General features: G+C 41.6%; 1 protein-coding gene across 1 annotated transcript; it reads left to right on the top strand.

Moving 5' to 3' along the window:
* Window positions 1-10,569: 10,569 nt before the first annotated feature.
* On the top strand, window positions 10,570-12,138 carry LOC122690847 (small integral membrane protein 10-like protein 2A). The gene has a single exon (XM_043897833.1). The coding sequence runs from the start codon at window positions 10,611-10,613 to the stop codon at window positions 10,815-10,817; it is 207 nt and encodes a 68-aa protein (XP_043753768.1). The 5' UTR covers window positions 10,570-10,610; the 3' UTR covers window positions 10,818-12,138.
* Window positions 12,139-12,491: the final 353 nt, after the last annotated feature.

The following is a 12,491-nucleotide window of genomic DNA, read 5'->3' as shown; positions in this document are numbered from 1 at the left end:
TATTCATGCAGCAAAAAACACATTTGGCCAAGAATGTTGGGAGAGACAGTCACCATGGGCCACTAGTGCCCTTGCACATCTTTCTGATGGGCTGGCCAAGACTGGAAACATTAACCCTCTTTACATGTCCATTTTTCAGGATTGTGTTTATATCAGAGCAAACAGCCTTGATGAATGAGATGGCGACTTCCCCTAGACAGACAGGGCTTGCTTACGCTTGTTATAAAAGCAATGTATTCACCAAGCCCACTGTCCCTCTCCTGTAATGTAGCCCCTGTGTGTCCTAACATCCATAATAGAGGCTTTGCATCACCTCCGTGGGACTTAGGGAGCATGAGGGACCCACATGAGCATCATGCTGATCCTCTAGCTATGGCTTTTGCCAGGAGCAATAAGGTCCTTTGTGTCAGACCCGAGAGTCTTTTGCCAGTACCCATGGAACAGGTTAGCTTTTTAATCTTCTAAGTATGATAAAATCTCATATCATCAAGTTCTTGACAGTACCTTGTCTTTTCATTTCCTTAGTAATGACATCTAAAGAGCACAAGTTTTTAATTTTGATAATGTTCATCAATTTTTTTTTCAGGGATTGTGTTTTTGTGTCATGCTTACTCATTCTTTGTCTAATTCCAGGTCATACAGATTTTTTCCTATGCTTTCTTCTAAAACCTTTTATACTTTATGTCTTACATTTAGATTTATTATCCAGTTCAGACTACTTTTTAAATAAATTATTATTTTTAAGTCGAGATAATTTTTCTTTTTCTTTTCTTCTTTTTTTTTTTTTTTCCTATTGATGTTCAATTATTTCAACCCATTTTTGAAAGGCTATCTTTTCTCCATTTAATTGCTTTTTCATCTTGGTAAAAATTCAGTTAGCCATATGTGTGTAGGTTTATTTCTGGGCTCTCTTCTATTCCACTGATATGTGTATTTATCTCTTCTTCAATACCACACTATTTGATTACTGTAACATTATAGTGTAATAATATTACAGAATGTGTGTCCTGGAATGTGGAAGAGTGTAATTCATATCCTATACATTATCGTATCATCACATACTGCACCTAAAGATATAAACTAGTGAGTTCCTTAAATATTAAATAGCTAGATAGTTGGATTATAAATGCTTTATATTATTACAGAAAACTTTGGCAGATTATATAGATTTTTTTAAGAGTCTTTTAGTAACATTTGGGAAAATGGGTTTGGATAAGCTAAGAAACATTATTTTTCTCACTTAAATTAATGAAAGATAGGCTTCTGCTATACAACAATGTGCTATTCAATGTACTTTCTGTAACAGATTAGATTTAAATAATGATGAATATCTATTCAATCTTTTTCCACACTTCAAATTCTAAATAGCCGTGGTGACAACAATAAAATGTTCCAGGGACTTCCCTGGTGATCCAGTGGTTAAGAATCTGCCTTCCAACACTGGGAATGCAGGTTCAATCCCTAGTCAGGGAACCAGGAGCCCACATACTGCGAGGCAACTAAGCCCACATGCCACAACTAAGACCCAATACAGTCAGCCCTCTTAGCGCAGTGGGCAGCGTGTCAGTCTCATAAGACCCAATAGAGCCAAATAAATAAATAACTTTTTAAAAAGATGTTCAATTGCTGCAGTCCATGGGGTAGGAAAGAGTCGGACACAACTTAGCAAACAAACAACAACAAATAAAAATTTCACATATATGTTTTGCAGATAAACATGTACATAGACTTCAGTATTCAGGCAATTCAATCCCTTCTCAGAAGCACTTTGCAAGAAGACAGACTTCTTAGCCCAGATCCCCAAAAGATGCTTTTGTTTATATTCCTGAAGGTGAAATCTCAAAACCTCTGCAACAAGTGGAGAGATAATTAGCAGGGAACTTCTCCAGAATCTGGTGCTTCATCACAGAGGTACAGCACGAATTATGCTTTAGAGGAGTGTGCACGGATCATGGTGAGAAGAGCCTGCAGCCCAGCGGGATGGCCCCACCTGCCACGCATGGCCAGCATGGCCTTCCGGACCCTTCCTCCTCTTCACATTCTGAAGTGGGCATCATTCCTGGAGGGTCAGGCTCTGGAAGGGCATCTGTCACTTTACTGGATTCTTGGCCTGTGCGGTTACAAGGAATATTTCGTAAAATGTTTTTTAATGACTAAAACAAACAAACAAATAAATAAAGATGTTCAATTTAGCGTAGAACAACTATGGCTTGTACAAAACAAATCACACTCAACTTTCCCCCAAAAGAGAATGCCCAAACTCTCACAAGTTATCACACCCAGCTCTAAATTTAGGATTATTGACCCATGTTGATTCCTAAGTTCAACATAATCACATACTGATATTCTGTAATTTGTGGACTAAATTGTGAAGTTCAGTCACAACATCCCTTAGATAAGGGGACAAGGTGAAGAGGGTACATTAACACATCTAGAACACACACACATATTTCAAAATGGGGAAAATAGAAAATATAAACAACTATTTCTATGTTGTTTCTGTAACTAGCCACAAAGTTATAGTTGGTATTTATTAATATGACTTCTTTCTTCCATAACTTATCCCATTTTCTCTTGCCCTCAGTCAGTTTCTCAGCTATTGAGTTCTCTTTGCCCAGTGGGCAGAGGTAAAGCTTCATTACTCAGAGGTTTGAGCTTTCAGTGGTCTTGCCTATGTGATGTGGCTGTAATCTTTCATTAACTTTGACCACTGAATATTCCAGTTTCAAGAGGAGCCACAGAGTTTCAGACTTAATTCTTCCTGCATGCATTGTGTAGGAGAATGCATCCCCTTGATGATCAGGATCAATCACACCAATCAAACCCATATTTTGCCTGCTGGCCCAGTGATGCATGAAGCTCAGATGGCTAGGTTGCAGTCTCAACAATCTATTCAACAGAATCACTGTTATTTCTACTGGTAGACTAATAATCAGAGTTTTAAATCAGCAGAGGCCAAAATCAAGAGGATGTGAAGGAAATACTTGCAAATGGAGGCTGAATAGGCAGTTCACCATTTTAGATGATGGAGGATAAGGTATGACCAGGGTGAATTCTGTTTAACTCTTTTTTGCCTTTTTCTGTAAAAGGAGTTCCTTAGTCAGAAGCAGTGTTGTGTGGGATATCATAATTGTATGTCGGCGAGAGTGGTGCTGGCTGCAGTGTTGCAGTTAGGGAAGGCAAGTCCATATTCCTGCCCCTTCTCTCATGGAAGGGGTCCAATGTAATTAACCTGCCACCAGATGGCTGGTTGGAACCGTCCTCCCAGAAGGAAATGGCACGTATCATGAGTTTGGTATTGGCCTCTGCTATTGGCAAGTTGGGGTTGGACACTCAACTGATCTGATAACTACATCAGCCTGGGTGAGGGGCCGCCCATGTAATTGAGCCTATGAAGAGCCTCTGTCCCTGCAACCATGGCCACTTTGTATGTGGGCCACTGAGCAAGACTCAGGGTGGGGCTGGCTGACATTCTTAGGTAAGTCGCCTTGTTTACATGATTCTTGAGAGCCTTCATCACAGCTAACATGCTCTGTTGGGCATTTATATGAAGCACAAATGTACTCACACTCTCTGGCCCTTCCTAGAGGTCCAGCTACATATTACTCCTCCCAAACCTTCTTGTCACCAGTACTATAAATTATTTTCTTTCCTAGTTCCTGAACATCAGACAGTGTAGAGCCATACCTGAGGCCATCTCTCCTTCTAAGCAAATTGAACAACCAGATATACCAATCTTCAGGGAAGATTTTACTTTTGCACTGTCTTTCTCGGCCTGCTCCTATGTGGGGCTGGACTGCTGCAGCGATATGCTTCTGGCTGGTGCCCTAATGTCACACAAAGCTGTACTTCAATAGATTCCTGACTGAGTAAGGACATCCATCCTCACCAGTTTGGTGGGAGGGCCTGAAAGGAACAAAAAGGCAAAGGGAGAATTCTCTCTCTTTTTGACCCGGGACATCCATCTTTTCCTACCCTCAAACATTTGATTGTGGTGCTGGTTCCTGGGCCTTTGAACTCCAGGATTTATACCAGCACCCCTGGTTCTCAGACTTAGGACTTGGACTGAATTATACCACTGGCCTTCCCGGTTCTCTAGCTAGCTGACAGCAGACTGTGGAAGTTCTCAGTCTCCATAATTGTGTGAGACAATTTCTATCATAAATCTTTTCATATATACACACACACACACACACACACTATTGTTTCTCTGGAGAACCCTGACTAAATACAACTGGTCTATAAAGAAGTCCCTATATTAGTTTGCCAGGATTGCCATGACAAAGAACCACAGAATGGGTGGCCCTAACAACAGAAATTTATTTCCTTAGAGCCCTGGAGGCTAGAAGTCAGAAATTAAGTTATCAGCAGTGTTAGTTTCTTCTGAAGCCCTCACCTCTGCCATCTTCTCCAAATGTCTTCACATGGTCTTCTCTCTGGGCCTATTTGAGTCCTTATAATCTCCCCTGATGGCTCAGTTGGTCAAGACGCTGCCTGCAATGCGGGAGACCCAGGTTTGATCCCTGGGACAGGAAGAGGAAATGGCAACCCACTCCAGTATTCTTGCCTGGAGAATCCCATGGACAGAGGACCCTGATGGGCTACAGTCCATGGGGTCACAAAGAGTCAGACATGACTCACTCAGTCACTCACTCACTCTTCTTATAAGAACAGCAGTCATGCTGGATTAAGGCTCACCTCAAGGACCTTATATAACCTCAGTTACATGTTTAACGACCTTGTCTTGGGACTTCCCTGGTGGTCCAGGTTGAGAGTCTGACTTCCAGGGCAGGGGACATGGGTTCAGTCCCTAGACTGGGAAGATCCCACATGCCTCCAAGCAATTAACTCTGTGTCCCACAACTACTGAGCCTGAGTGCTACAACTACTGAGCCTGCACTCCAGAGTCCACGAGCTGCAACTACAAAAGCCAGTGCTTCACAACAAGAGAAGCCACTGCAATAAGAAGCCTGAGCACCGCAACTAGGAGCAGCCCCTACTCGCCACAACTAGAGAAAGCCTGCACATGGCAACAAAGGCCCAGCACGGCCAAATAAAAAATATTCAGTTTAGCCCATAACAGTTCCCATGAAACCATAAGTGTGGGTTGACAAAAGGAAAGCCATGTGGCAGGTGGGGGCACAGTGGCAGTGTGAGTCACTGCTCACAAATGTTACTTGTGCCTTCAGAACCTCCTCAAAGCCACTCCATATATATCATTTCTATTTCAAGAGCCCTCTGGTACTCTTCACTAGCCAAACAAGTATATCACATAAGAATGTTATGTAATAGGGATCACTACACTGGAATTTTAAAGTCTTGATGGCGACCCTCATTTCTGAGAGTCTCCTGTGTCTGCAGTATTGGTTACAGTTTACTATTTAGACAGTACAATATAACGGTTAATAGCATGGACTCTGGAGCCAGCTTCTGGTTTAAGTTCTACCTTATCAATTATTAACTGGTGACCCTGGGTAAGTTACTTAAGCTTAACTTTTCTGTAAAATGTGTACAATAACAGTACCTACTGTGAAACTAATACAATATTGTAAGTCAACTAGACTTAGATTAAAAAATCATTTTAAAATACCTAAAAGCAAACAAAAATAGTACCTACTTTGTAGTGTTGTTTTGAGGAATATTTTTTTAATGCATATAAAGTGCTTGGAAGAGTGTCTGGCATGTAACAAGAGTGATAATTGTGTTTGCTATTCCTGCTACAATTGGAAAGGAGAGTAAGTTCCAGGTTTCCACCTGTCCCTTCCTCAACAGAAAAATTCTTTTTCCACGGGGAGCCAGTTGGGGTATTTTGCCAGTTGCTGGTTTTACCTATTACAACTGTAAACCTAGGAACTGGAGAAATTACCGGAGAGTGGGTTTGTACACCCCTGGCCCCACTATGAGTTGGATTTATCCATTTATCATTTGACATTCATTAGCCCTCACTCTGACTGTGGGTAACTGTGATGCTCTCATTCCCCAGGATGACTGTCAGCTCAGAGCCATTGTCTACTAAGCCCTGGCGAATATGTGGATTTTTATTTCTCCGCTACACAATTACTTTGGGAAATTACTGTGTGTCCTTTCAGGGGTAACTAGGAAGATTTACTGTGCATAATTACAGTGTTACCATAACATCCTTCCTCGAGGCTCTCAGTCGCCCCTTCATTCTAGGGACCCTGGATACACAACCTGAGGAGCTATGGCCCTCTCTCATGGTGACCCAACTCTCTTTTTGCCAGACTTCTTTTGGTTAAATGAGTCATATTTCTATTTGAGTCCTAGGGCCCCATGATTCAAGTAATTTCCACCAAAGATCAAACCACTCAAAACCCAGAGCCTTAAAACAACCACTATTTATTTAATGTACAGTTGTTGGGAGTTGGCAATTTGGGCTGGGCACATCTGGACTATTCTTTTGCTTGTGTCCGCTGGACTCTCACGTATCTGTGGTCAGCTGCTGCTAGCAGTCTTGGTGACACTACTTCTAGGAGTTGGTTGGCTATTATTTGGGCATACAGGGATAATTGGGGCATGAGTTTGATCATCCAGTCTGATGCCAGCAGGCTTACAAGACTAGCAATAGTGTGGGCCCCAATGCATAAGCACTTTTCTCGCTTTTGTCTGCACTGTTTTTGCCAATGTCCCATTGACCAAAGCAAGTTAAAAGATATCTTCAAGAGAAGAAACAAATAGGTCACCTCTTGACAGATCTGCAGCCTCAGTGCAAAGTTATGGATTCAGGGAGAGGGAGCATTTGTGGTGATTTTTATTCTGCCCCAGGCACCAATCCTCTTCCCCCTCCTATTCTGGAGCCCTAGCCTTTTGCAGGCATATCACTCAATTTCTTTACAAAAAACACTGTTCATTTTCATCCAGGAGATACACTCCTTCACTGGTGATGAGGGAAAGGAAGATGGTGAAAGTAAAACCCAAATTATTCAGCCATTTTTCAAATACTTTTTAAAATAATCATTTCCTTTCCCTCATCCTCCCATGTCCGCTTTCCATACCTGGTCCTTCTTCCCTCAAAGTGGCTCTGTTTCTGCAGCATCCTTTGCCTGCCTGAGATTCGCTGGGCTGTGGTGCCCTCCTGTGTGATTTCAGTTTGAGCCAATCTGTGTTCATTCCAGGAATTTATCAAACATTTTGGGCCACTAGGGGCTTCCCTGATAGCTCAGTTGGTAAATCCAATTGCAATGCAAGAGACCTGGGTTCGATCCCTGGGTTGGGAAGATCCCCTGGAGAAGGGAAAGGCTACACACTCCAGTATTCTGGCCTAGAGAATTCCATGGACTGTATAGTTATGGGGTCTCAAAGAGTCAGACACGACTGAGCAACTTTCACAAGATTGTACAGTTTCCCAAAGACAATGCATTGCCTGAGGCTGTCTTGTCTACTCTGTTTCTCCTAAAGCTGGGGTTGAGATTGTATCATTTATAGATTGCTTGTGCTGTTCTGCTTGCCTTAGACAAAAATTTTAATATAAAAATGAGCAAAGGAACCGAGCCTGGGCAACTTGAGGGGCAAAGAGAAAGGGGTGAGGAGAAGGGAAAGTTAACTGAAAAAAAAAGCCTAACTCTCCTCTCCCCCACTGATGCCACTGCCCCTGGGGTTTCCAGGACCCTTTTAGTCTGCCTTCCAGTCATCTAGTCCATGGGGCCCTCCTTCCTTTTGAGGCCACTATGAATGACCAATAAACATAATATTCAGCTTCAACTGTAATCAAATATAAGCAAATTAATCAGAATAATGCTTTGCTTTTAGATTAGCAATAATAAAATAATACCTAATAATAATATGAGTGAGGATGTGGGGAAATGGACAGCGTCATACATTACCTGAGGGAGTGGAAATTGGTACAACCTTTCTTACACGGAAATTGAATATACTGATTAAAATGAAGACTGCAAATCTTTTTCTTAGCTCATCCAAATGTTTATATATATACATATTTATTTAATATATATATTTAATTGAAGTATAATTTATTTACAGTATTGTGTTAGTTTCAGGTGTACAATAAAGTGATTCAGTTATATATGTGTGTGTGCACTCAGTCGTATTCAACTCTCTGTGATCCCATGACTGTAGCCTGCCGTCTCCTCTGTCCATGGAATTTTCCAGGCAAGAATACTGGAGTGGGTTTTCATTTACTACTCCAGGGGATCTTTCTGATGCAGGGATTGAACTCGTGTTTCCTGCACTGGTTTACCATTGCACCGCCTAGGAAGCCCTCAGTTTTATGGAGGGCTTTTCTGTCTGACTGACTTACTGTCTGAGCCACTGGGGAAGCCTATATATCTATATCTAAATATACTTTTTCAGATTCTTTCCCACTGTATGTTATTGCACGATATTGAATATAGTTCCCTATGCTATACAGGTCTTTGTTCTTTATCTCTTTTCTATATGAAAAAGTGAAAGTGTTGGTCATAGACATTCCCTTCTCCAGGGAATCTTCCCGACCCAGGGATCAAACCTGGGTCTACCGCATAGCAGGCAGATTCTTCACTGTCTTTTATATATAGCAATGTGTTAATCCCAAACTCCTAATTTATCCCTCTCCCTCCAGTAACCATAAATTTGTGTTCTATAAGACTACAAATCTTTTGACAGAGTACTTCCTTTCATGCAAATGTGCAACAATATCTGTATGTATAAAAGATGTCTAACCTTGCCAGTAAACAAAATATGCAAATTAAAACAATGAGATGTCATTTTCACCTAGAATGCCCAAGATTTAAAAGAATATCAATGCTATTATTAAGAAAGTAGAAGATGTTCATGGATACCTTAGAGCTGTGTGAAAGGCAGTTTGACAATATGTATCAAAATCATTAAACAAATGAAAAACTTTTGATCCAAGAACTCCATTTCTAGGAATGTACCAGAGCGAGACATCAGAGAAGTATACAAAGATATGCCTGAGGATGCTAATCTCAACACTGTTTATGACTGTGGAAACTTTGAAACCATCCAAATATCCTTCAGTTAATGATTGGCCTGCTATAAGGAGTCATACACGGTACTATTAATCACAAAGAATCAATATGAAAGGATAAGCAAGATATATCATTATGTTTAAAACAACTATCAAGGCAGTATGTTACTATGATTTCACTTTTGTCTTACTATTGGTGTGTGAAATATATATATGTGTGTGTATGTGTGTCTGTGTGTTTTGTTTAATAAAATTGACTAAAACATATACCAAGCTGTTAATAGTCTTTTTTTTCTGGTGGTTGTGATCCTAGAAACCTTGCTTTTCTCATAATATATACTTAAGTTTCAATGATCTACAAACAATTGGTAAAAATCATATATATTAAAACTTAAGAAATTTTGTAAAGTTGCTAAGCTTCTCTGATAGTTAAATAAATGCAAATTAGAAGAATAATAAGATACACCTGTTGTCTATCATGTTGAGGAAAAAAATTCCAAGACTGACAATATTGTATAGAGCTTCCTTCTCTAAACTTCTTTGATCAACCGCATGTATTAGGAAAACTTTTTGACCCCAAACACTAAATATCTATGCTATGTGATGGTTTTTTATAATAAAGAATGAATTATATTATTCATCCTCTTCTGCCACTTGCAAATTCATGTTTACAATGATGCTATTGCAATAAATTTTGGCATAAGAAAAACTGGAAACGTTCAGAACACCCATCAACAAGGGACTTGTTATAAGAATTATCGAACACTATGAGCTGATATATGTATTGGTGTAATTATCCATCTTCAGGGAGAGTGAGGTAGTTGTGTGTTATTGACATGGTAAGGGCACCTTATCAACACATCACATCTGGAGGTATATACAGGAAACATGATCTCAGTTCATGGCTGCTGGGGCAGGGTGGTGAAAGGGAAACGAAGCAGGGAATTTGCTTTCCATTGTTCTCATTGTGCTGCTGACAAAGTCTAACAACTCGCTTTTAGACTTTGCCCATTAGCAGAATACTACAGATATAAAGCAAAAACAAATAAGACGCTTGAATGAATAACGCAGAATGCACACAACTTAAAGTTCAATTAGTTGGTTTGGTGTGTTTGTACTAGCTTACAACCGGGGACCGAAAAAATTCCTAAAGGGATGTGAGGCGACAGGAAATGCGTTCAAGCTTCGAAGTTGCTCAAGATCCTGCTTACGGAGCAAAATTTCTAACGATTCGAGCAAGTTTCACTTTGCTTCCGTTAAAATTTAAAAGTTAAAAGTTGAAAAAGGACCACTGGGGTCAGGAAGCTAGGTCTCCCGGACAAACTGCCCGCCCCTCCCCGCTCCTCCCGACTCCCCCTTAACATTGCCCCTTCCCCGTCCCAGGGCTCTGGATCCCTGGCGCTCTGCCTGATCCCGCCCCACGTGGCCCCGAGGCAGCCTAGGAGGGCGGCCCGGCGGGGCACCAGTGCCGGCTGTGGCCAGAGCACAGCCAGAGGAGGAGGGAGCACAGCCAGAGGAGGAGGGATCCCGCAGTGCAGCGCAATTAGCATCTGCTGCCACGCGATCCACCTACCGCGCCGATTCCCCCGCGAGAGCATCCTTCTGTCCCCTGAACCAGCGGGAATCACCTGGCTCTGGGCTCTGTATCCGGGGCCACAGCAAACCGATGGCAGCAGCAGCGGCCCTGTCGGGCGTAGCAGTGCGGCTGTCGCGCTCAGCCACGACCCGCGGCTCGTATGGCGCCTTCTGCAAGGGGCTCACGCGCACGCTGATCACCTTCTTCGACCTGGCCTGGCGTCTGCGCATGAATTTCCCCTACTTCTACATAGCGGCTTCGGTGATTCTAAACGTCCGCCTGCAGGTACATATTTAGAGCAACTAACTTTGTGGCAGTGGGGAGGCCCAGCAGGATGGCTGACCTCCACCCACTGGCTCACCCGCCCTAGAGCACAGTGCCCAGCTCGCCTCACGCACACACACTTGCCGGCCTGTCCTGCTGTCGCCCCACCTTTTCATATAAACGCGCAGCTAGAAATCATTATTTGTGGCAAGTCTGCAATCTAACCAGGAAACTCTAAAATAAACGAGAAGTTGAATCTCAAGGAAGTAGCTAATTCAAGGAACAGAACTTAAAAATCTGAAAATCCTCAGAAATATTTAAGAAGTTCTTCTGTACATAAAGGGTTTCTTCCCTCGTGGCTCAGCTGGTAAAGAATGAGCACGCACGCTGGGAAATTACAATGAGCACAGGATGCGCTAAAGGAGAAAAAAAAAGGAAAAGTTACCAAGGACTTAAATAAACTGCACAAGAATGGTCCAAATCGGAAGCAAATCTTCCAAATTTGAAAAAGAAGTGAAAGGACTTCCCACTGGATGGAATCAATTCTAGGCAATAGATGGATGGAAGCTGGAGGAAACTGATCACATGATCTGGAAGACATACTTGTCTTCATCCCCCAAAGGAAAAAACAGAACTTTCAGGGGAAAACAAACATTTCAAACTGTACAAGGAGAACATGCTTCCTATATGAAGCAACCTCAGTTTTCAACCATTGCGGGGAGTGTGAGAAAAGGAATCGGAACACTGGCATACGTGGATCAAGACTCTGCAATCACAGAAAATCCAATCATAGCTTCAACATCCCTATTCAATGAACAGTGTTTAAATAACCATTACAGGGGAAATATTAGTTATGCTTTTTCGTTTTTAGAGTAAATCTCTAGACAAATCAGGGAAGACTAAATTATGGTCATAGAACAGAATGGGAATGGTAATCAACTTTGACAAGTACAGGCAACAAGTTGGCAACCAGAGGGGAGGAAAGGGAATAGTGGTGTTATTCTCCTAAACTAGGAAGTCTCCAGGTGAAAGAATAAGGCAGATTCAGGGGTTACATTTTTAAACTGAAGGAGTTAACCAACAGGAAACTTAAAAATAGTGATACAATGGTAGGGAAGTGGGGCAGGAAAACCCAGGAGACAGCGGGAAGGCAGCAGAAAATGTCTCACTTCATCAAAGTTAACAAATAGTAAGAAAAGCATATTACTAGGAAAAATGGAGTTAACCTCTAGGCAGACATGTAAAGTTTTTGCCTCTGGAATGGGGAAGCAAAAGCTAAGAAGGGTAGGTGGGGATTCACTGCTTTTCATTATATGCCCTTTTGTACTGGTTGATTTTTTTTTAAATAATCCTTTATATGCATGTATTATCTTGATTAAAAATTAAAACCTATTAAAAGTGAATTTACTGCAGTTGGAATGAAATTTGGGGGAAGGGGGTTGGGGAGTGGCCCATGAGTCCAGGTAGGTTCTGCCTTCCTATCTTTCTGCGATAGTGGATGCGTATCCTAAACTGTTCCCGAATGATCACATGAAATATGATTTCCTTGCTTTCCAAGTACAGCATAAGATCATAAGGAAATGCCTGATGAAATGATCAGTAATCTTCAGATAGTCCAGAGCTTCCTTACTCTATGAAACTTCTCATGAGCTAATCTCTACAATGTCATGTTTAAGGTAAAAACAAAACAAAAAGTGTGATTTAATT

The sequence above is a fragment of the Cervus elaphus genome, chromosome X (assembly GCF_910594005.1).
Source record: "Cervus elaphus chromosome X, mCerEla1.1, whole genome shotgun sequence".
In the NCBI taxonomy this organism is placed as follows: domain Eukaryota; kingdom Metazoa; phylum Chordata; class Mammalia; order Artiodactyla; family Cervidae; genus Cervus; species Cervus elaphus.
This window is presented reverse-complemented; position numbering and strand designations above follow the sequence as displayed.

Excerpts from the sequence above, each read along its gene's own strand:
- LOC122690847 (XM_043897833.1), top strand. The coding sequence starts at position 10,611 with ATGGCAGCAGCAGCGGCCCTGTCGGGCGTAGCAGTGCGGCTGTCGCGC.